Here is a 27,178-nt window from a genome sequence, read left to right on the forward strand (position 1 = left end):
CAACGATCTGTGGACGTACAAAATAACAACGTACCATTTTTATTAATTTCCCAACGTCGTTCCCACGTTGGCTTGCACGACGTACATATATTTGAACTAGCCCGACGTCTACCCGTTGTCCGAATAGGATACGTCTCACTGAAAATCTGTAAAGTAACGTCCAATTATATTTTGTTGTATATTATGTTCATACTTATAACCTAATTTACGTATCTCTATTTACGTCCGTAAATACAACCCATTAAGTAGCATTTGCTGCATAATCAACATCATGAACATAACCTAATAAAAAGGTTTTCTAAACAAACTTAATTTTTTTTATTATGCCTAAAAAAACACTAAAAGGGCATTTAGACATTCATCTACATTTTACAGAAAGAGGTCGAGGCTTTTGCAAAATAATAATAGTAGTAGTGATGTCTTGCCTCCAACCAAGAATGCTTTTTATCCGGAAGAGATGATGCTGCATTACACTGATGCATCTTAATTTCTTTTTTAGCTTAGGAAACCAGCAGACCCCATCCTCCTCCCACGTGTGAGGTACTGGTTCCAATTCTTTTAAATTTTGTATATATACTATCTTAAAAAAATGGCTGCCCATATTTTAAGGAGAAAACAAAAAATAAAGTATAATTGCACAAATCCACAAATGACTGATGCGCAAAGTGAGGTTACGCCTACGAAACCGTTGAACCGTCAACCGTCAAACATTTTTTGACAACAAACAATTGACCTATCATACTAACCTACCACTAACAGACAACCTCGGGAATCGTTTACCAGGAATACGAAAAATTATATGCTCTGTGGCCCACGACGGATGCTCCTACGTATCCGGCCGATCGCAAATTTTACGTGGCGTACGTTGGAATTATATACGTCATAATACGATTGCCGGTCGTCCGGTTTGATGACTCCGGTCGTGCGAGACGACTAATGTTGGAGATCCGGTCGGAATTGGTATATTGATAGTTCATATTAAGTCGGACACAGAAATCCGCCATTCTTAACAAGTATCCGATTGTCAGCCATTTTAAAATCGTTTTTTGTTTTTAAAATTTATATTCACATTCCGATTTCTAGTAGAATAATATTGATAAGGATGAGTTTGGGGGAACCACAGTACAGTTTTATGATTAAACCAGCTAGGAAATAAAAAAAATATTTTGCGAGTTACTTTTTTATAGATATTTTTATTTCATAAATCTACCTAATTTTGAAGGCGCTCGTTGTTTTCCGGAGTATTTTAACTAGATATATAAAAAAGTGACTTCCGTTGACAACAACAAACAAACAACAAACAAACAAACAACGCTTTATTGTGCAAAAAGCCAAAACAGCTTCATCGACAAAGCACTCACAAACAACAAAATCACAAAAAAATACAAACACCAAAAAATACACAATACAAATAATACAATTCAAAAAAAATTAAGTCTTTAAAATTACAAAAAGAATATACATGGACAATTTTAGAACAGTACGCAGTAAATAGATATAATTTTAAAGTTATAGAATATTAAATACTTGACCTTTGACCAGTGTGTGAGATGGTCAAAATTTTAAAATTCAAAATTGTTCATAATCAAACATCAACAAAAGTCGTTTACCGCATATAGGGCTTCTCCAGTAGGTATGATTTTAGAGCCTTGCGAAATGCGGGAAAGAATGAAAGCGATTTGATATTCAAAGGCAGATGATTGTACATTTTTTTGGCATTGTACAGTATTGAACCCTTAACTAGTTCTGAGCTCGGGGTTGGCAGATAAAGATCGTGCTCTGCATTCCTAAGTGGATAGTTATGAGATGGCCTTTCGGGAATAGCAGATATGTGCTTGCGGATTAAGCAAACGGATTCAAAAATGAATAAAGAAGGAAGAGTCAGTATTTTCAAATTTTTAAAGAAATTCTGGCAGTGAGTTCTACTGTTCAGTCCCAATAAATATCGAACTGCTCTCTTTTGAAGTATGAAAACACGATCAAATTTTGTTGCGCAGCAAGTACCCCAGAATGGAAGGGCATAACGAAGATGTGACTCAAAAAGGGCATAATAGGCTATTCTAGAGGTTGAGAAGTTAAGTTCCTTAGAAACTGATCTTAGCGCAAAACAGGCAGCGCTTAGTTTCTTTGATAGAGCTTCAATGTGAGAGTCCCATTTTAACGAGTTGTCTACAAGAAGTCCTAAGAATTTCACAGAGTCCACGACGTCAATAGTAGTGTTATTAAGTACAAAAGGTTGTATAGTACTTTTATATGACAAAACTTTAGTTTTTGATAGGTTGAGGCATAGGAGATTAGAATCGCATCAAGACTTAATGGTGCGTAAGTCATTGGATATAGTATCATATAGCGCCGCAACATCTGGGCCGCTCCAAGTGAAACTAGTATCGTCCGCAAAGAGGCAGATTTTACCGCTAATGTCCAGATTTGCAATGTCGTTGATAAACACCAGAAACAAAATAGGGCCAAGTACTGAACCCTGAGGGACACCACATTCTATAGGCTTACAAGAAGACATAGACGTATCAATCCTCACAAGCTGCCTTCTGTTGCCAAGATATGACTTAAGCCATTCGAGCGGCACTCCCCTGAAACCATAGTATTGCAATTTGTTAATTAAGGTATTATGATTTACACAATCGAAAGCCTTAGAGAAATCACAGAAAATTGTTGCTGTAGAGTGATGGTTATTCAGGCTAGAGTATACATTATTAAAAAGGTCGAACATAGCATCATTTGTGCAACTGTTACTTAGAAATCCAAATTGATGGGTAGTAAGTATTTTATATTTAAGGAGAAAAGATAGAAACCTTTTTAACCAATCTTTCAATGATCTTAGATAATGTGGGCAGGAGTGCAATTGGGCGATAGTTCGAAGCTTCATCTTTATCACCTCCTTTATACAGAGGAATAATTATTGCTGTCTTAAGACAGTTTGGAAAAACTCCTTTTTGGAATGACTCGTTAATTAAAGTAGTAAGATGGTTTAATGTGCATTCAGGAAGTTCAGAGAACATTTTGAGAGTAAATGATGTCTGGATTAATAATTCAGAATTATTATAATACGAAATTAGGTAGGCACTTATAGTATAGGAGTGATTATGAATCCATTTGTGATTAGGTATTTTTCTTTGGGAAAATTTTTATGTATTCTTGGTAGTGAATTTGAAACCAAACATAACGTAAGTGCTTAGAGACGAATTTTAAGTGACTGAAATCCAACGTAATGTGACGTTGGTAATTGGTAGAATTTCCCTATTAGGTCAGATACCGATGGACGTCGAGGCGACCCGAATCTCTATTCCCCGGTCGAACCGACGTTGGTACCCGACGCGACGTCGGATTTATTGAACGCGACGTATACCCGACGTTAGATAACGTCCAAATGGGGTGCGTTGTATTCTGGGTAGCCTTTGCATTAGCTTGCGGTTGTTAATGACCTTATGTCATGCCGATGCAGCATGCAACAGCTAGGAATGTGTACCACACTAGCAAGTACTCTCCTTTTGGATGCCCTAGCACCTCCTACATTTGGTATGTGTAAGGCTAAAGCTTGATTTTCATGCATCCGTTATCCGTTGATACGATGGTCCGACGGCGTTCTGATTGGTCATAGCCTTTTCGCGCCACTTTTCATTCGTAAATTTTTTGCTCCAGACCGTCAACGAAGAAATTTTAAATAAATTTGACTTCTCATACGATAACGGACGTTTTGGAACTTTTTTGACAAATTTAATCTAATCTTAATCAAAATATAATAGTACAAGAGCTAGCAACGTCGGGAAAACGATAATTTTAAGAAAGCTGGTTCTTTAATATATCTTTTGCTATGCTCTTCTGACTAAAGTGCGTGACGTCTGGCTGCCGATTACTACTACTTTGTTACTTTCATTTTTACTTTGTTACTTTCTTATGAAACTAAATATGCTACGCATAGGTTTGTCCCAGCCTCCTTAGTTCCTGAAATACAGAGCGAATTTGTAATGCGCAGTAGTAAACAGATGTTGAATAGATTATGATGCGTAGTAGTGAACGCAACGTCTACTGGCAGCCAGACGGTCCGCACTCTGTTCAGGAGAGCATAATAAAAGATATATTAAAGAACCAGCTTTCTTAAAATTCTCTCTCGAAAACGTTGCTAGCTCTTAGACTATAAGTTAAACAGCGAAAATCGTTAAGGAAATGAAAATATAAAATGACACCAATCACAAGCAAATCGTACATCCCATAAACGGAGTTCATGCCTCCGCATGCAATTAATGCAATAAATTTAAAAACTACGTAATTTTCTAACCACTCGAAGTCTTTATATTCAACCAATAAAATTAATATCGTATCATTGTATCGTCGGATAATGGATGGATGAAAGTCAAGCTTAAAGCGGTGACAGTTTTCTCGGCCTTGTGTTGGTTTTATTAATATGGTCCGCAGAATTTAATTTGGTGTCCAGTCATACTCCTATGTATTTCAAAGAATTACTTGGGTAAATTACAGTTCCTTGTATATAAAACTGTACTGGGGACATTTTTCACTTTCTGGTCAGTAATACTAAATACTACTTCCGTTTTATGTCAGTAGATTATTCTCCACCCAATTTACAACTCGTTGGATTGCCAAGTTGACGGTGTTAATCAATACAGTTTCATCTTTTGCACATGATACACTGGTAACCTAAGGTGGTATTTGGGCAAAGATACCCTGGCTGATCTATCGAGTGGAGGTAAATATTTTTTTATGGTATTGAAAGTAGTGAAATCTTACCCCGAGGCAAGATCCTTGCCTTGCAAATTCATCAGCGCGTTCCTTCCCCTCGATGTAGTCTATAGTCTGGAACCGAAAGCAAAGTCATGTCGTATCTGCTTGCTACATAGGTTAACTTGTATTTTTTACTACTTTGGAGGATACGGTAGATGATTTCAGCATCAACATAGCTAGATGGCTGTCAGCCTAGATCATATATACTTACCGGATTCTATACGTAAACTACTATAGAAACTGTCGCAAACATATCAACGACTTACATTTATCTTCTTTCTTTGTTGCACACGCGGTGCCTTCTACTCTATCTATCCTTGTCGAGGACCTATCGTCCACGCGCCAAATTTGAATATTAAAACAAAATAAAAACAACATTTGGCCACTCCAAACGAATATAAATATTCTTAAGAAACCTAACCAGAAAGGATGCGTGTGGTTTAATATAAATAAAAGAACAACTGATTACTTTACTAACATATGAAAAAATAATTCGGGGACCTTTTATTAGAACTTCCACACACTAAACACTCTCTAGTCATTTTTACGAGTATTTAAAAAGTATAAAAAAAAGCATCAAACAAGCGTCGTTACACAATGGAAATAAGATTGTGACATATGATTATAACAAGATGACAATATGATGAGAATAAAATTAGATTTTCATAACAATGTATAATTTGTACTTTCTAAACCGCATAAAATTGTAATTATTTTTGAAATACGTGCAACTTTTAATCCGCATGCGCAAAGTAAGGTCCTCGGGAAAGACAAATCTATAGAACGTTTCCTAAGTGCAATAAAGATGAATGATCTATTGAAGAATTAATAAAAAGTCACAAGGGCAGAACTATCATAACGGGGGATTTCAACGCCAAGTCCCCTCAGTGGGGGATGAATTATACAGATATACGCGGACATACAATAGTAGACTGGATGGCAGCTAACAATCTCGCAATTGCAAATGAGGGCATTACACCAACTTTCCAATGTAATAACTACACATCAATTCTGGACCTGACTATAGTCAGTGAAAATGTTAATATACAAAAATGGACAGTTATGGATAGAGAGTCCCTCAGCGATCATAAGCATATTACGTTTGAATGTGTTAACAATGTACAAGCAAAAAGTATTCAAACTTATAACAGGGGCTGGCGTGTTGATAAACTAAATAAAGAAAAGCTAAAAGATGAATTAGGGAAAATTGACCAGAAGTCTGAAAGTACCAGCGTCAAATGTTTCAATGAACTACTTACCAGAATCTGTGATAGAACAATGCCAAAGAAGAAAAAAAGCAAAAGAAGGCAACCGGTATATTGGTGGAATGAGGAGATTGCGAATCATATACAAGACAAGCGCACAAAAGTCTACCATTATTAAGCGAACTCTGGGAAGAATTTTTATATTCTTCCCTACAACCAAACCAATCCAAAAAAGATCTTAGAAATGCGATTAAAAGATCAAAACAAAAAAGCTGGAAAAATCTATGCGAAGATCTTGACAGAGATATTTTTGGGATTGGTTACAAAATAGCAATGAGATGGATAAATGGCTTTCAACCTCTTCCCTATACATAGGTACGTAGCTTACCTCTTCCCTATACACCCAAAAGTCCGTGATAACTTCTGTGATAACAACATCTGTGATATAAATCAAACCGTAAAGTGTGGTAATAGTGATAATAATAAAACGATCTGTGATAGAATACTAAGCTTTAATAAGGACGAACTACTGGCGGCTTGTAATAAACTTAAAAATGGCAAAACTCCAGGACCAAGCAATATACCCGCTGAGATACTAAAAGAAGCAGTTTTATACCTACCAGAATATACATTAAAAGTATATAATAGATTAGTAATGGCACAAATTTTCCCAGAGGAATGGAAACAATCAAAGCTGATTCTACTTCAAAAGGGTGAAAGTAGAATTCGAAGTCCAGCAGCCTACCGTCCGATTAGTCTTCTCGATACACAGGGTAAACTATATGAGCAGTATCAAGTGCTCATATAGTTTACCCTGTGTATAATAAACTGAATGAAGAACTGGACAGAACAGGAGGGCTCTCAAACTATCAGTTTGGTTTTAGAAAAGGCAGACAAACGGTTGGAGCAATTGCTGAATTGCTAAAAAAGGCTTTAGAAGCAGCGGATTACGCACCGAACAACCGAAAGCTATGTGCTGTGATAACTCTAGATGTAAGAAACGCATTTAATAGCGCATCTTGGCAAATTATTCTGGATAGATTAAAAAAAAGAGGCATCGAGAAGAGATTAATGTGACTTATCGCATCATATCTATCAGACAGGAAGTTGATACTAGAAGCAGATAACCAGGTTAAAACTGTGGAGATTAATAGTGGGGTACCACAGGGCTCAGTATTGGGTCCCACTCTGTGGAATAGTTTATACGACGACCTTCTTGAAACAAAAATGGCTGAGGGTACCAAACTAATTGGATTTGCGGACGATCTGGGAATGGTGGTAGTTGCAAAAACTGAAGAGGCACTGATGAACTCTGCCAGCACTAGTTTGATTAGAGTCTTAAATTGGATGAAAAAAAAATAAACTTCAATTAGCCCCACACAAGACGGAGGCAATTTTGTTGACAACCAAAAGGAAAATTTCAGAAATACATTTTAACCTTGAAGACGTAGAAATTAAACTCAGCAAAACCATTAGATACTTAGGAGTATGGCTTGATACCAAAATGAAATTTGGCGAGCACATTGATAAAACGGTAACCAAAGCAAGCAAAACATTAGCTGTACTGTCGCGTCTACTTCCAAATGCCGCTGGACCAAGAGCTTCTAAGAGAAGGGTTCTAGTGGGGGTCATTCACTCTCAACTTCTATATGCTGCGCCTATATGGTACAAGGCAATGGAAAATAATAAATATAGGCAGAAAATAAACAGTATACAGCGTATAGCGGCTATAAGAGTCAGCAGTGCCTACAGAACCATTTCTGCAGAGGCTGTTCGCGTTATAACGGGTATACCCCCAATGCATCTCTTGGTTCAAGAACGAGTTGAAACCTACCAAGGAACTTTGAAAACTGAAGCTCGAAATAGACTATGGATAAAATGGCAAGAAGAATGGGTCAGCGGCAAGTGTGGAAGGTGGACGTATAGTTTAATTCCTAATATTAGAGAATGGATAGAGAGGCCATATGGTGAAGTAGATTATTATACCACCCAGGCCCTGTCGGGCCCATGGGTGTTTCAAAGGTTATCTATTTAATCGAACGAAATCACCAACAAACCACTGTGAATACTGTGCAAAGAAGAAGCACGTAGAAATACGTAGACAGTCCTCACGTCGAAGAAATGCGAAAGCGGTACCGGCGTGATGTGTCGTAGAGAAGGGGAGGTGGTTTAAGTCAGTAGGAATCTGACACTCCGTCTTATGCAAGATTTCCTCCTCCTCTATAAAAAAAAAGTGCAATAAAGAAGGTTTGAACATGGCATGTGGTGATGTTGGATACATCGTTTTTAATGAAAATCGTATGGCGTTTATGGTGATAATCGTATCCACGTATCCAATATATCCACGTAATATATAATCTAAGACTGTCAGTAACTATTGGAGTTAGCTCGCTCAGTCATACGCAGGCTATATAAATGACAAGTATCTCTGCTGAAAAATAATTGATCTATCCGGGAGACGATAAGACCTTGGTCGTACTAAATATTCTTCCAAGTATAAAATTTTCTCTAAAACACTTGTGTAATAAATAACTATTATTAAACCTCACTATAATTACAAAAGTAAATTACAACCTATGTAGGTAACTTTAAAACCTTATTTAATAGAGTTTTGAACTAAGAAATAGGCATAAATGTTCACGTCTATAAAATTGAAAATATATGTTTACAAGTCTTCGAAAGAAGCAACAGTTATTGCTCTCGCATTTCAAATCTCTCACCCATAAACACCCTTATCAATCTGCGATCGGTTAACAGTCAATATGGCCGCCGCCCTAACGCCTCTAACGACTCTGCTTCGCTGTTACGTTTCCGGGCAATAAAATGGCTCGTTCGTTTGCATATTGAAACTTTCCCGCTAACATAACGAGCAAGAAGAAGAAGAGCTCTAAATTCGTAACCTCATTTTCGAGACCGTAACTTAAAAAAGCTCATCTATTTTGTAGTTGAAAAAATCAAATTGACTTTTGAAATTGATGATAGCATTTTTATTAAAACCATTTACAACAGCAGTAGAAATAGAGTTGATTATTTGTAAATTCCACTAAAATTAGTTATTTAAATAATAATTTATATTATGATCGTATTAAGATGAAATATTTATTTCCATAGAGATAAGTGTCACAGATAGTCCGCAATTTATGTGAAATTTGACTTTAGCGATAGTTTCTGCTTTGAGTTAGACTAAGACTTGCCTGTTGTCCCTGGGTAATGTCAAATTTAACGTTTAAAGTAACAAATGCCTAAAAATGGATTTGCTGATAGAATTTCGAAAAACTTTATTTGAAAAAGTGTACCAATTTTCAGCCAACAGGATAAAAAATTAAATTTTGTAATTTTTAATCAATAGCAGTCGATTCGTGCAGTAGAAGCAAAAATATCTGTATATAACTATTTAGCTAGCGGTCATATATTGAACGGCGGTTAAATTTATTGAACATGTTAATACTTTTAAAGAAGAATTCTATACTTCCGCATTCAAGAAAATTCCATCATAAAATTCATATTTGTACATGCTGGATACTTATTTGCACACCACTAAAGGTCAAGATGCATTTTTTATAGCCTATTTCGAGAATTGTTTGGTTAAATATTGCCACTAATCATCAAACTACTGACTAAATTACAATGAAAGTGTTAATAACGTAATAGAGTGTTTAATGGCGCCAAGATTATTATGAATGAAGCGATAGCCTCTAAAAGAAAAATAAAAGAGGATATTTTAATTCAATCTAATAAAAATAAATGTATTGCTCATGCATCTGTAGATGTTAGTAATGTATGGCAATCGCTTTTTTTGATTTTAAAGAACATAACATAGATAAACATAACATACGTAAAAATTAAAAATAATCATACAGGAAGTTTGGGGCTTTTTTGTTTTACCTTATTAAGTCATTGTTATCAGGTAGTAATGTTAATTTTGAAGTTTAAATTGATATAATGTCATTTTAACAGAACGGTTTTTGTAGACATAAAAAGGTAATAGAGATAAAGGGATATATCCTCTATTGTATGTTCAGGAAAACACCGGTATCAAGTCTAAGGAGAGACCAAGTTAAACTGGTGGAGAAAATGGAGACAAGCATCTCGAATGTGAAGGGAACGGAAGGCCATACCCCAACCGTGGGAGGTTGTATACCCTCGGAGAAGTTAGGTACTTACTCCTCGGAGTACTTACGTCTGTTGTCCAGAAGAGGATGGGAAATACCCTGTCTCCCCTACAACAAGGAAATCCCTATGTATGATGAGTTAAAACTCAAGAAAGGGGTACACAATAGATCGCTAAGGTCGCCGGTGATTAACCCCCCTCCCACTAATTCTACATTCTACATTCCAACTACTATAGCGGGACTTCTATGTAAAATTAAAAAACAAACAACTTTTTCAAATAAGATTTTTTTGAAATTTGGGCAGGAAACCCGTTTAAAAATGGTCAGAAAACCCGTTTTAAATGTCAAAATTGATAGATACCCGAGTGCAACAGAGTAATTTTTTTTATGTCATTTTTAATGTAAATCAAAGTAAAATCTAACACTCAGGTCAAATTTCACCTAAGCAAATAATGAAAAAAAAATCCATATGATGCGAACTTTTTAGAAATTATGAGTGATGAGATAGTTGGAAGACTAATAAAGCTACAATTTAAAATTACTTTCAAAAGGTACAAAGTGTCCCAATACCGGGTGTACCGGCATCGTCGGAAGGGACATAGGAAATCCCAGGTAAATTTTAATGGGGTCAATTATTGGCTTCTCTAATTATTTTGAGAATAATTCTATTTAGGTTTATTGAAGAGCACTAGAACCCACATTCAAAATAATAACTTTAGATATTTTTGATTAGCTCGTTTACGAGTTATCGCCGATTTCTTTTTAAATATTTCTCCTTTCTTATAGCCCTGTATTTACTTATGAGCACAAGTCAAGGTAAAAGATAACTGTCAAATGAAGTTGTCATTTCAGAAATTTACCTATTTAGTGCTTTATTATTATTGAAAACTCATTCCTACATCGGAAATCTTAAAGATGTATTTATAAATACAAATTAATATGAATTAAAGTAAAATAAAGTAATCAATTACAAGGTTAATTATAGTATTATTACAATATTCAATAACTTATTAATTTAGGTACTATTAAATTGTTAGAACTTTAGGATTTAAGAAGATGTTCAAATATTCCTCCATCGACTGCTAGACAATAACCCAGGCGATCATAAAATTCTCTTCTTACATTCGCTAGTTGGTAAACTGAAATTCTATTGCATTCGGCAGAAATAGCATTTTTTAACTCGTCTAGATTTGGATATTTGTTATCCTTGTATATCCTGTTTTTTAAATGACTCCAGAGAAAGAAATCATTTGGCGAAATATCAGGAGACCTTGCTGGCCAATTTACTGTATGATTTAGGCAAATAACGTTTCCGTTAAAACTATTGTCTAAATATTCCCGAACAGCCGGGGTACTATATGCCGGGCAGCCATCCATTTGGTACCAAACTTTCTGATTTTCCCTAGCGGCATCATGTAAAGCAGGTAAAATATGATTTTCGAGTAGTTCCAAATGTAAGAAATAATGGCCCGATAATATTGTGTCCGAATAAGCCTGCCCAAACATTTACTTTCTGTGGATATTGCGTCCTTGTTTCGACAAACCTGTATTGGTTTTCTTTGTTCTAATATCGATAATTTTGAACATTGGGTTCATTATTTAAAGTAAACGTACATTCGTCAGTGAAACATATGTTTTTTAAAAATTCCCTATCCGTGTTTGTTCTTTCCATTATATCAAAACAAAACGCCTGCTGCCGTATTTCGTCACCATCTCGTAGTTCTTGGTGCTTTTCATATTTGAAGGAATAGTATTTATGTCGTTTCAAAATTCGAAACGCTGTAGTATGATCTATTTCTATTCCGTCCTCAAATTTCCATGTGCTGATCTTTCCATCGTTCTCTTCCACGCACAATAAAACTTCCAAGTCGGTATCATTTCTTGCATCTTCTCTTTGTTCCTGCCTTGCTTCACATCTGCAGTTATTTATTAGGGTACCTTTGGTCTCAAATCTCTAGATATTCCTTGCGATTGTAGATTTTCCAGGTATCGGTCTATTCGGATACAGAGCAGCAAACATGGCCGACACCTTTTGATAACTATTTCCTTAATAATACCATTTAATCATCAGTACTTTTTCTTCGGTAGTGTATTTCATGGCTAATATTTTCGATGTAGTTCTGAGTTTTTAATAATAATAATAAAGCACTAAATAGATAAATTTCTGAAATGACAACTTCATTTGACAGTTATCTTTTACCTTGACTGGTGCTCATAAGTAAATACAGGGTCATAAGACAGGAGAAATATTTAAAAAGAAATCGGCGATAACTCGTAAAGGGGCTAATCAAAAATATCTAAAGTTATTCTTTTGAATGTGGGTTTTAGTTCTCTTCAATAAATCTAAATAGAATTATTCTCTAATATAATTAGGGAAGCCAATAATTGACCTCATTAAAATTTACATAGGATTTCCTATATCCCGCTCTACGATGCAACACCCGATATAATCTTTAATTCAATATTTAATAACATCATTGGCGTAGTTTATGTATTTTCTTAAAAACAAAAAATACGAATTGCGAAAATGAAAGATAAACGACATGATATCATAAAATATAACATCTAAAAATCTCAGATTTTATATTATGTCTAAGATGTACAGGGTGTCCCATTTTGGTTGAAATGATACGGTATCTCCGTTATTAGTAAAGATAGAAGGATGCGGTTTGCACAAACCTGTCCCACTTTTTTGTCAAACGGAAGATGCTGCAAACAAAATTTTCATAGCTCTCTTCGTTTCTGAGCTACAAGGTCTTTTCGAAAATTTTGCAATTTGGGACACCCCCTGTATCTCTGTTATTATTAGAGGTATCGAGAAGCTGAAAACTGTTTATTGTAGAACTTTTTAAGTAGAATACATGGCATAGTCTGCTTTTCTACGAAAAAATATTTTTGAAAATATGAACTAAAGTTATGTTTTTTCAAATAGAACACTCTGTATATTTATAAATAATATGATCTGTCTTGCTATGAACTTCCCAAAAATATATATCACTCTATATTTATTGTCACTATTTACTGGAATATTTAAAATATATCATTTTCTTATTAGTAGGCCGTGATAAATAACAAAAAAAAAATGGTATTACTAAAATAGTGATACACCAATTCAAATTTTATTTGGGGGATTGATATATTTTATTTCTGAACTGTTACCACTGAATCTGTAAATATATTTTTCTCTTTTTTATAACGATATTTATTTTAACGGGATGGGTTTGCAAATATCTGAAAGCTTACATTATTAAAGATTTTTTCAGTTCATTCGACATTGTTATTAGTGGCTCCCAAAATAAAACAAGAAACAGATAGCAGTATACTTTTAATAATTCTTGAGTTTCTTTCATTCTCAATCATGGCCTACTAATAAATATGATATATTAATAAAAACTTTTAAATATTGCAGTAAATAGTGAAAATAAATATAGAGTGAAAATATATTTTTGAGAAGCTGATGATAAGTCAGATCATATAATTTATAAATATACAGGGTGTTCCATTTAAGAAAACATAACTTTAGTCCATATCTTTAAACATATTCTTTTTGCAGAATAACCTGACTATTGTTCTACGCAAAAAGTTCCACAATAAACAGGTTTCACCTTCTCGATAGCTTTAACAATAACAGAGATACAGGGGGTGTCCCTAATTGCAAAATTTTCAAAAAGACCCTGTAGCTCAGAAACGAAGAGGGCTATGAAAATTTTTGTTTACAGCACCTTCCGTTTGACAAAAAAGTGGGACAGGTTTGTAAAAACCGCATCCTTCTATCTTCGCTAATAACGGAGATACCATATGATTTTAACCAAAATCGGACACCCTGTACACTAAATCTATCGGCGCTACTGCATGCTTCTGATTAAAATAACCTGTAAAAGTTTTTTTTAGTTAAAAAATAGAAAATCGCATAAAATTGTGGAAACGGAAAAGCTACTTCGATCAGACATGAAACACAAACCAAAAGAACCTTACACGCGTGTAAAATAACCCTATAAAATATCGAACTTGCCGACCAGAAACCTAACTTTGCGCTATCCGAAAATGGGCAGAGGGGGAAGGTTATAATCAAAGTTCGCGCCGACTTATAAATCATAATTACTTTTACACCGGCAGCACTAACTATGCACTCTCTCTGCCCGTTAAGCGTTTGCCAAAGTTGTAAAAAGCTTAAAAGTTTTAGGATATATATCAAAGTTATTTGTCGCCTATTAATTGCTAGTGGATTTTGCCGGGGTAAAGGACTGGAACCCTTGAATTATTAAACCGCAATTTACTTGAATTTAGAAAGGAAGTTAATCTAAAGTTTTATGAGATTTTATTTACTTGACTTAACTCACAGCGCAATGCCGTTAGTTTGGTCAAATCTGACTGTTGCATTATCGAATCGCTAGTAAACGTTACTGAGATGAGGTACTTTTGATTAAGCAAGGTCTTAACTCTAATATTTTGATGGCTTAAGAGAATATAGTTGAAGATGGATATTTTTTTCGAACTAGAGAATATTAGTTTAAATGGTTTTAACCATTTAAACTAATATTACAGATAGAAATGTTTACATATATGCTGATTCGAGATACAGATTGACCTGCAAAATTAATAGACAGCAGTAGTGGTGAAAAAGCAGATGAAAATAATGGTTCAGTAGATGAGTTTATATTTATTAACAAGTTAAAGAACTCTAACATTATGGTTAAGTATGAAAATGTAGATATGTTTCAGAGATATTTCAGATAATAGGTACGACATCGGTAACTTAATAATTCACCAATTAGGATATTTTTTAATTATTAGGAAAAGCAGAACGATTTAGACTACTCATTCCTATTAATGTATTAGTAGAAGGGAAGAGAGAATCCGGTAGAAAACTAAACTCATGGTTCAAAAACTTAAGACAAAGAGCAAACATAACACTAAAAGCAACACAAAGACAAACAATACACATTACACACTCAATCACATACAGTTTTAAGAATTTCTTTTAAATCGCTGCGCCACTTGGAACCACCAATGTTAAATCAGTTAATACGAACCAAACAACGTTCGTAAAAGGTGTGATTTCCTAGCGATGCACTGAAAGTAACACACTGTAACGGATTAGAACAAATTAAGAGATATTGATTATGTAGATAAATATTATGGTAGAAAGGTAACTTATCACTAATTTAGATGTTTTCTAATGTATCGTCAATAAATAATAAATATCAAAAAATTAAATAAAATAAATTTTTGAAAGCACTAAACTCTTTTATTACGCAATTGCCAAATATTAGCCCATATTTTTTTCAATTTTTGCTTTTAAAAATTATTCTCTTTATCAAAAATATGATAATAACATCAACAAACCAGATGAAAATAAACAAACATCAAAGTTTTTTAACTATGTAAATGGAAATTTGACAGGATTTGCTCTACCACTTATATCCATATAATTGCTGTAGTATAGAAAACACAAAAATATAACTTTTACCTGCTACCATCTGCTACCATGATAGTTATGAAAAAAATAAACATCATTTACACCCTGTATCTCAATGATTAAGATGTTTAAGATATACATGTTTATTTTATTCCACTCCCTAATGTGTAGAAAAACTTTAGTTGGTGAAAAGCATATTCAAGTACATGTTTTATTTATATTTATTTTAAGTAAACTTTATGAAAAATTCATTAACATGGAGAATAGAGATTTGAAGTTTATAATTTATCTATGATTTCAAGTAGGTTTAAAAATTTGTTTTTATCATCATGAATGCAAATATAAGTATACATTTTCTAAAATATTACAATGTCTCTGTGCGAAGCCGACCCGCTGGCTTCCGCGTCCTGCCACGCAGTAGTTCGTGTCCCTATAAAGTGGGACATTATTTTTCTTGATATAATAAAATATAGGTAAATAAATCATACATTAAGACCCGTGCAGCATCCAAGTACACTTTAACCGTTATTATTTTTTTTAACCAGGCTTAACTATTTTGGTATATTAAACTAAATTTTTTATTCATAATTTTTGAAACTATGATGAACATATTTTTATTTAGTAAAAATATTTTATGTAACGGTTGGTTTCGCATATTAGTTGTGTTGTTTGTTAGTCAAATATTTTACGAAATATATTATTTACCTTTTTTCAACCAATCAGCATAAATAGTTAATAAATCTACAATATAGTTGTTAAAGGGACAAAGACAAATGTTTAAGAAACCCTACGTATAGCGTATAAATACCTTATTTACTGCGTATAAATGCTCCAAAATAGCGACGTCACCTTAAGTCAGACGGTGTGCCCGGAACCTAAACTATTTCAGCTTAATTCCCTGGCTTAATAAGGCAGACGCAATGTCACGACTTAATTGTTTACCTTAACAGGCATTGCACCTTCTGCCGGCTCTAACTAAAGCGTCTGGATACAAATTACTAGTTGAAAGCGTCAATAAAACGCCTCCGGTAACACGACGTATATAAATAATTTAATTTAACGGGAAAAGAGTAAAAGCATATACGGATGTTATATTTTGTAAAATTAATTTACAAAAAATACAATGGATTTCTTTAAAAGTGGTACACAAAGATGAATATGAGTATTGAAATATTTCCTTTGATATTGTTTTTAAATTTGAAATGTTTACATATTATACAATGGAAAGATGTATCACTAACCGTTATCAAGTCTCAACTAATCCAAATCCTAAAACTCTTCAGCTTATATCCCAGAGTATGCCATTCGTGTATGTCAAACCGCGACGGAGTTGGGTTCAGGACACTAGCATTTTATCATCTTATAAGTTATTGTTATATTATGTAAAATTTTTATTCTTGAAGCGTCAAGTTGCAAAACCCGCCTTATCCCACAAACGTTGTTTCGAGATAATAAGCAAAAACTGTTTTAGCAAATGTTTGAAGCGTTAATTTACAAAAAACGTATCCATTAAGTGCAACCATTGTTCTGTATCTCGTTTTTCTAGAAATAAAAATTAATATTTAATTTTTAAACAGAATAAATACAAAAATAATTCGGATAAGCGGACTTTGTTGCAGTATGATGCATATAGCAGGTTTTGATAGAATATGATCAAGAAAAAACGGCGTCAGCGATGACTATGAAATGAAGAGCGCTGTAATTTTATATGTAAATTTATATGAGAAATATAATCGATCGTGATTTCCTAGCCAAGTGGACGCCGTTTTTTTTTTCGATCATACCGTTAGGAAACTTGATTTATTAAATATCATCAAGTTAGGAAACTTGTTTTATTAAATATACTATTAAAATTAAGTAAGGATGTGAAAAGACGTCACTGTAATATTATACTTGTGTAAAAAGTTTACGAAAAAATGGGGGATTTGTAACCAATTTGTATGCCAATAAATAGCAAATATAAGTGGATAAGACGGATTTTGCTGCAGTAACGTAATTTGTAGTGAATTTTATATAGGAATAGTCGACTTTTACTGCAGTTTGGGATTATGTTTATGTAGATTTCAGGGTCCACTATTAATATAATATGTCATCGGGCCATTATTTTTAAATGGATAAGGCGGGTTTTGCAACTTGACGCCTCACTTAGATTGCTAATCTGCACTTTATCCAAGAGGTACTTTGTGGACAACCCGGACTTCCTACCACTTTACGTAGTGCTACTTGAACCACACATGATTTGCAATTCCCTACTTCTTTGCAAAGAAGAGAGTATACAGGGTGGGCCACTGAAATCTTACAATGGCTGTAATTTTTAAACCAAAAAAAGTTATAAAAAAAAATACCGTTTCTATAATATCGAGGAGAATATATATGACGTACCTATTTTTTGAACCACCCCGAGCTACCCCTTAGACGGCACCCCTACTCACTTGAATGTCCACCTAATTTTTCATGTCGTGTTTTCAATTTCACCCTAAAAACTTTATGATCATCATTTAGCATTTTTCATGGGCTTTCCAAAAACGCGCCACAAGTGGGGTGTGGCCATTTAAGATTTTCAAGTGAGTAGGGGTGCCGCCTAAGGGGTAGGTCGGGGTGGTTCAAAGAATACGTCGTATGTATTCCCCCTCGATATTTAGAGGATAATAATAATTGACTCACCAATATATGATTTGCCGTATTTACAACTCCTAGAACTCACTCCTATAACTTTTTATAGGCTCTTGACACCGCCTCAGTACTCTAGATTGAAATTTAAAATACAATTTTTTTCTAAACGTAAATATTAAAGTTCTTTCACTACACAACGTTTTGAGATCACATGGAAAACAAAAGATAATATGAGTTCACCACAATACCACAATACACCAAAACACTTTACATTTGCACTGGATGCCGTTTAGATAACTATGTTAGCATCATCAATAGATGATTAAAACTCTATTTTAAGTTTTAATCATCTGCTGATAATGCTAATTAATCATCTGCTGATAATGCATGGTTCGTGAAACGCGCGTCCAGTGAGAAAGTACAGTGTTTTTGTGTATTATTATTGTGGTGAACTATATTTTATTTTGCTGTTGTAATAATACAACGGTTCCAGCCCCCAACTGTAATCTCGTGGAAAACCAAGTCAGTTATTTTAGTTATTGTCTATGCAGGATCATCAAGATCAACAGCTTAGATATAAATTGTTTGGTTAGGTAAATCTTTATATCTATAACAATTATTATAATTATTTGGCGCTCGCACAGCAACATATTGATACTGATTGGTCAGTATAAAAGTTGATAAGTGATTGATTAGATAACAGTTCTTAACAAAGTTGTTGAATATGTGTTTCCTTAGGCACTAACTCAAAGAACTGTCGTACATGAGATCCCACAACTTTTTGTAGAGGAAGATCTGCGAACAGCAATTATTAGAAAGAAAGAGAGAATTACAAAATAAAAGTTGAAATCAAAGGGAGCAGTGAAAACTCATGTAAATTCCTATCTACTGGATAGTTAGTTACCGGTGGTAGCTAGTTTCTTGACTTTTAATAATCATTATTTTTCATTTAATGAATAAGGAATTTTCGAGACTTCATTTTTTTTCCATCCTTTATAGTTTAAACTCTAACTAAAAGTCAAAATTTGAAGTTTTGTAATTTCTAGAAGTACAGTAGAGTGTTAATTATCGGTGTTTGAGTCACTCCATCACTCCAGATATGAAAGAAATTTTACTAGCGATAATTTATAAACTAGAAGGTGTTATTAGTAAAAATGGCAAAAAGTATAGCCAGTTACACATATTACGTCCTCTTGGTCAGTAAAAATTAAAATTCTTGCTATATCCATAAAGAAATTACAGGAGCGTCAATAGTGCCATGAGTTCAAGAAAAGGATGGAACGGCTGTGCTCGCTTTGACAGATAATGTCCCATATGCGTCGGATTTCTAGATAGAGTGGTGCTAATGGATCTAAATACATTATCCATTCTTTTTCTTTAACTTTTAAATATATTTGCCTTACCAATACTAAACGTTTCAGGGGATACATCTCCCTTCACCGCCAGTAGCAAAAATCTAAAAAACAAATATAGAAAAAGTTAGTTAAAATATTGTCAAGACTTAAATATAGGCCAACATTATTATTAGGTTTATATCAATTAGGGAAAAATCATATTTCAATGAGCCGATTTGATGTAAACCCAAGGAAATCTTTCGCGTGTATGTCGACCTAGACATGTTCTTATAGTAAACATTATTAATTACAACAATAATTAAAGTTATGTGGATGTAGCGCGATGTTCCAAGGCAAGCAAACATCGGTTATGGAAATATACAAAGAAATCTTTTTATGACGCACCGGCAGATAATTGGGACGAGCAGACAAATATAAAAAAGTATGCTGAAGACAGTCAAGGGGTTAGTCAGTTAATGTTCATAGTAAGTTGCTAGTCAAATGGTTAGTCAGAAGACAGTGAAGACGTTGAAAATGTTCCTGTAAGTATTCCTTTCAGCATACCCTTAGCAAGTCTTGGCATTTTCTGAAATTGTTTTCCTTATATTTTTATCCACACTGCATTTTTATTTAATAAATGTATATTTTCCTAATGGTTGTTTTAATCAGAAGAGAGAACCTGGTCTAGCGATCCTAGCGAACAACCCCCAAGCTAGGTCACGACACTATCTTAATTTATCACCGATACATGGTGTTAAACCATTAAATATCTGAAGAGCTGGACTCGCCACAAAGGTATAGAATAGATATTATTTAAAGTAAATCCATGTTACGCTCTGACAGTTGATTCTATTAATACAAATACACAGAATTCTATCAAGTAAATACGTAAACACTAAATCAATATAGAGGAAGTTACCTACATATACAATTGATCGACGTAGAACATTTAACTCATTTATGAATAACCTACAAATTCAACGCCCGTGTTTATTATAGTAGTTTTTTAATTACGTGACTACTCCGTATAAATTCTACCTGAATTATTAAAATCGCTTTTCCTGTTTAGACGCCTGCAACAGTTGAAACCGAGTTTCTAAAATTAATTTTATAAAACAAATACGACGGTAGGTATATGCTTTTTAGTTCACAACATTTAATATAGCAAGTTGTTTTTGCTTTGTTTTGCAACATAATGAGTAGAAAGTATAAAACTTCGTTTTAGCAACCAATTAATGATGAACCTTTGAACTTAATAGACATATAAATAAATAAAATAACAGTCTGGTTAGTTACAACATTTATAACTCCATAACGGCTGCACGTTCCCGAATAGCAGAAAACTATTAAAATATCGCAAAAGTTCATGAAAAAAATTATGGAGGAACGTAATTTTAAATGCAATTGACTGCTTACGTCACGCACACTTATATATATTTAAGATAGGTAATTGATGTCCACTGCTAGTAAATGACATCGTAAGTGAAACGTGATAACCTGCTAACTCCATTTTTTACGTGAATAAGTTTTTTATACCGTTAGAAAGAGAAAAAAATACTCTATAAGTATGGAAAGCAGCTAAATTCTTTACAATTAAAAAAAATGTTATTTTAACTCAATAATATCTGCCAATGTATACCATACCAAACTCCCAGTGATTTGAAATAGTCGCCGAAATTCTGCTATCTCCATAATTTCCGTTACGATCACGCTGATACAAGGCAACAAAGCAATGAGATTTTTGAATGCCCGGAGTGCGGTAAGCAGATAACATCACGTATCGGGCTTTTCAGTCACAGAAAAGCTCATGAAAGAAAACGCCTTGCGTGACCATCTTCTGATGTGTGTCGAATAGTAGTCAGCGAGTAATGGCAGTATGTATGTATAATGGTTTATAGTCGGTAATATTATTTTAACAAAAATATCAACATGAAAATTAAATACCTTACAGATACTTCCGTACTAAGCACAGTATAAATAAGTTTTTTTCTTGTAAATAACTTAAATATTCATCACCGGCGCCGTAGAAACGAACGATTACAGTGTGATTCGATTCAATTCTCATGATTCTTTTTTACGGCTCATCGTTCAAATCTTATGGATCCGTGCTGGCCACGATTCAATTGAACGAACCGTATTATAAGCAATGAATCAATTCTCACGACTCTTTGAACCAACGATCGCATTGTTATCCGATTCAATTCTCACGATTCTTTTTTGCGATTCATCGTTCAAATCTTATGGATCCGTGCTGGCCACGATTCAATTGAACGAATCGTATTGCAAGCAATGAATTTAATCTCATGATTCATTTTTATTTAATTAAATATTCGTCATCCACTGTTAGTCATCGATTAAATTGTTTTTGTATTACTGCGCAAGCATTCTGGTTCAATGAATGACATTGATGAACTTTCTACAGTATTTCATCTGCCGTTCGTTGCCCTTGTTAATGAAATTGCCTACATTTACTATTTTATTTAAATGTGTTATGATAATTCAAGCCTTTTTTTGTTTCTTTCAGGAATATCAATGCACAAAGGATATGCCTTTGTACAGTTCACAAATCCGTTTGACGCTAGGAGCGCATGTTTAGGAGAAGATGGCAGGACAGTCTTAAGCCAGATATTAGGTAAGTTTTTGATATGGTTGGTTAATTAGTATTACTATGATTAAAAAAAAATATTTACATATTAGTAAAAATATATCTCACGGGGACGATTCCCTGCCTAATAGTGTATATTTTAAAATTCTTATACTTATTTTACACTTTATGATCAACACTGATTGCATCCACAGAAACAAAAAAAAATACACGTTAATTTAACTTCTTTTTTATGTCATGATATGATCTACACTGATTGTATTCACAGGAAAAATTCTATTAAAAATGCTGCGCAAAAGAATCTATGTTTTCCGTTCATTTTCCCGATGCCGAAAAGTAATTGCGCTCTTCTAATTTTCCATAACGTCCGAACAACTAGGCGAAATTTGGTCTGTTACCTCGAAAAAGCAATTTTTTGGCCCTTTAAAGGAAGATCTTTACGAGTCGAATGGCTTGATTAAAGCTATTAAAAGTCAAATAGAATTTCGAGTCTATGCGGCTAAGCGTAACGATATTTTAACGATCACTTTACCTTCGAAAACGTGATTTTCTCCATGCATTTTTAAGTGTTCATCGTAAAATTAAAAAAAAAGTTTATGTTTGTTTGATAGGAAATTGTTGGGGAAAAGTAAACTTTAGTAAGTTTTTATATTTTATTTTAATCGGTCAAATCTATAAGAAAATCAAAATAATTATTGTATTCTATAATGTATAGAATGTCCCAAATTAGAGCTCAATCTTTGGGATCTCGGACACTAAGTGAGATATGAGGTAGCTAACTGGACCCATAGTTGATGAAAAACAATATAAAATATGCACTTTTTGTCAACTAAATTTTTACCTTAAATTGGCAATTCAGTCTATTGTAAAAGACTGAATGTGGTTCAGGTTAAACTACTGTATATAGTTCTATTTAAAAATGCATCCGCACTTATCTGTTAAATGTTTCGGAATGTTGCGCGAAGATATATCTTTCTTTCGATGCATTGTTTGGCTCGTACCTACTTTGGCGCCAGAACAAAAGGAAAGATCGGTGGAACAACGCCGCGAGAACTTAAAAAGAAACCTTTCCGTTTGCCGAAATGGATTTAAACGAGTTTCTGTGTCTGAAAGTGCGGCTATGTCGCGTCGGGCCCACCACTTTTGCGCTTTCTACAAAAATTGTCGACTCCGTACGGTTTCTACTTTCTTAAACGCCTTTCCAAGATAATTTAAGGAAAGTGTTTAAAAAACTTAAACTGGAATCAATATTGTATAATGATAATTTGCTTTATAGGAACAAGAAGTAGTATTTTTCAAGTTATACGATCATCGATATAGTTAAAACATCATAAAAAGAGCATCATTGTACGCAAAGCCCCAGATAGGAACTATTGGAACCAAGAAATAGCAATCTTATCCGATAGTCAAGCAGCATTAAAAGCGATCAACTCAGTAACCATTAATTCGGAGTTGATCACAGGATGCCTAGAGAAGCTGAACAAATTAGGCAAAGAAAATAAAGTCCTCCTACTCTAGGTGCCAGCCCACTAAGGAATATGTAATGCTAATGTAATCTAGCTAGAAATAGAGCGAACACTACTAACTAGATTAGAATCGTTCAGCTTCCCAAGTGGAAACCAATGCAAACCAATTGGAGCTCAAGGACTTGGAAGACTCCATCTGTAACCTGGAATGGGAATCAGGCAACGGTCTAAGGTACTCAAAGAAGTTTCTCAGGACATACGACCTAGAAAAATCAACAAACTTTGGATTGTCACGGGATTTTTAACAGGACACTGTCTCCCCAATAAACATCTCAGTAGATTGAAGCTAAGAAAACAACGGCAAAAGCAGATTCTGTGGGGAAATGGGAAAAATCAGAACACATCTTCACTGAGTGCGCCAAGACAACTATTTCACTGATATCAGAGATGGACTACTCTTTGTAAAACCGTCTCAGATACTGGCTTTTGTCAAAGCCCTGGGGCTGTATGATGAATTATAACTCAAGAAAGGGGGACACAATAGATCTATATGGTCGCGATGAGTAACTTTACCCCACCCATTCAATCTAGATCGACAACTACATCTACACAGAGCCTGCACAAGTAGTATTTTTGGACACATATTAGGTAATATTTCTAATAATTGTGTCTGTTTCTTGATACAAAATGGAAACGGTATGCCACAAATAGGGAACGTTTTCGAAACCTATATAGTTTATAGGTATAGCTTTATTACATGTGTTTCCATGTATATGGTGGCCCTAGCCGTTTCCGGATATGTCTCGATGCGGAATCAAAACTTTTAGAGGAAATGTATTGTCTGCAATGTATTTTCTGCAATTTGTGTCCTAGATGTTCCCGTTTTCAGCAGCCACTCTTTCTAAATGTAAAGAAACAAAATACCAAACTAAAATAGTCTATGTCTATGTGTGGATTTCGAAATGAAAACAACCAATGTCGTCAATACACATCAACAATGTCGACCTCCGCCATAATTGTTTGTCTTAAACTCTTTGTTTTTAGGTTTTCTCGCACAAAAAATATCTGGCAAAAGCAAATTCATCGTTTAATTTAACAATGTACTTTCATGTTGTTAATGCCCCTTCCATATATCATTATTTGTTGCTACAAAATATTTTTGTTTGAAATATAGATTTTTATTTTTATTTCGATATCATGGTTCTGAAAATAAAAATATAAAAATCAATGTAAGTAGAACGCGTTCTTATGAGTTTAAAATGTCAAAAGCCGATAAAACATATACTTTTATTTAAAATTGCTATCACTAGCCAACATGGCGGAATTTTAATTCATTATTTTATAAAATTCACATGGAGTCGGACACAAATCATCTAGATTATACCATATATATGTGTCTAAAAAGAGAGAAACTCGTGTTTCGAAAATGAAACGACAATAAATGGAAACCTTGTTTCCAAAATGTTTCACTTCACCGCTATCTGTATAGAAATTTCGAACTAGTTACCTGTCAACAATTCCAGTCAAAACAATTAAAACATTTTTATTCACTTACTATAAGACAATTAAAACATAAAAACATATATTCCATTGTAAAAAAAAGAGAAAAAAACGTTTGCTGGTAACATTTTCTTCGGTTTCCTGTTGGGTATGGGTGGTGACTGTTATTAAATTTATTCCAAAAACCAATCATCTCTGTAATGCGTATAATAAACAATTATAATCGCATAAGAACAATGGAAAAAGTCTGTATTTGGACTCACCATATGTCCTTCCTTCTGCTTTTTTAATTATAGTACTATAAAAACTTGCTTAAGAATGCTTAAATGCAAAAACTGCAGAACAAAACCCAAACAATAAAGTAAGGTTATGTTCTCATATTTGACAGAATATCAAATAAATAATGGAAACTTTTCAGGCACAAAACGGGTACGAAATCTGTAAATGTGAGCCACATCTGTTTCTTAAAAGTTTCGAAAAATTTGTAACACTCAGATCTTTATTGTTATAGCTTATGTAGCGAAACCATACCAAAGTTTCGAAAAATTTTACCAATGTAAAATGTTTCGAAACAAAAAGCTATTTATGTTACGAAACATTTGTATCAAAAATGTGACGAAACTGTTTCGCAGTGTTTCTCAACAGAGATTTTGTTTCGATTTTGTGCCTAAAAATGCTACTTGGATTTTGTGTCCATGTCCATTGAATTATTTTTTTATATTTTTAGCAAAAAGAAGTATTAAATTACCATGGAATATCAAATTACGTAACTTTGCCCTAATTAAACCGATCTCATATCTCTTCTAGTGTTCGAGATCATAATGGAGGCTCGCATTTGGAACACCCTGTACAGTAAGCATTCACATCTTCAGATATTAATCAAACATACCTTCAGTAACGAATATATGATCATCTAAATGTTATTGAATGTAAAACCGAGTAGTTACTGTAAATTTGTATAAGTTAGTAAGTTTTTGTAAGTATTTTGTAGAAAAAACTGCAGAACGCCGACAAATACCGCTTAATCCGTTTTACCAAGGATTTGTCCTATTCTAGTATCTAATTATTTATGAGTATATAATTTTAAATGTTTTTATACATAATTTGTCAAACGTTTTCTTAAATATCATTGTCCATACCAATTCTAAATTTTTCAATCATGATAAAAATGAGAAAGCTAAAAATAGTTTTGCATCATTAAAACATCACGTAAAATGCCGACACTGCCAGCCCGGAGCTATTTCATAAATTTATATCGATCCTTATATGAGAAAATGATCTTCCATAAAAGAGGATTTCCAGATTTCCGCTCAGGAAATGTGATATAGTTTTCGCCACCGCAAGCCGACTATAATTATGGCGATTCGCAGTTTGTTCACGTTCCGAAATAAAAATGGAAAGTAACATGGCGCCGCGCCATCAGAAATGACCAATCGTGACTTCTAAAATTGCAAAAGCTTCCTTATTAACACTAGGCAGTATCAGCACGATCGAAATTTCAAAATAGAGCAACAAAATATATCTACTAAAAAGTCCTATGGAACGTTACTTGAACTGTAAGAAAGTCTACAAAATAAAATAGTTATTATTTGTTTTACTTCAGTAATTATTGTTATGAGATACTCGAGGGGTGTCTCACTTGGGTAAAAAATGTACACGTACTGCCAAAATATCATTCTACTGCTAAACGACTGCCTATGACTACGAAGAAGACTGCCTATGACTGCCATGTAATTATTATAGGCGACTGCCATAAGACTGCCAAGAAAATGTACATGTAATTCCAATAGTGAGACACCCCTCGGAGATACTAATTGCTAATTTTGAAGTTTAACTTGATATAATTATTTAAACAGTACGTCAACGGTTTTTATAGACGTATCTGTAGAAAAAAAAACTAAAGTGTTCTTGAATAGTTGTATTCCTTGTTCTTTGTGTTTTTTTTGCTTCTGACGACGGGAAGAGATATTCTTCCCAAAAGGGTTAAACATTTTTTGTCTGTTAGGCAAATTTGTTTTATTAGTCGACCACCGCTGACAAGATGATCTCTGTTGGATTAACGCAGTGCCGGGGTTTAAAAAAAATAACTATTATATTTTGTAGATTTTCTTACATGCAAGTGGCGAAATACGCATAGGACTTTTTTCTGAAGATATGAATCTGCCACAA

The 27,178-nt window shown here is 33.9% G+C and overlaps 1 protein-coding gene across 1 annotated transcript in view; it reads left to right on the forward strand.

Annotated features, from left to right (window-relative positions):
• The window catches only part of LOC115889159 (heterogeneous nuclear ribonucleoprotein C-like 1), an 827,286-nt gene that overhangs the window by 327,466 nt on the left and 472,642 nt on the right, over positions 1-27,178 (forward strand). The window contains exon 5 of the mRNA XM_030909100.1: positions 21,963-22,070. Within this exon, the coding sequence (XP_030764960.1) occupies positions 21,963-22,070 (108 nt within the window). The remainder of the gene's footprint in view (positions 1-21,962; positions 22,071-27,178) is intronic.

This window comes from Sitophilus oryzae, unplaced genomic scaffold (assembly GCF_002938485.1).
Source record: "Sitophilus oryzae breed Bouriz unplaced genomic scaffold, Soryzae_2.0 scaffold_811_pilon_pilon, whole genome shotgun sequence".
NCBI lineage: Eukaryota > Metazoa > Arthropoda > Insecta > Coleoptera > Curculionidae > Sitophilus > Sitophilus oryzae.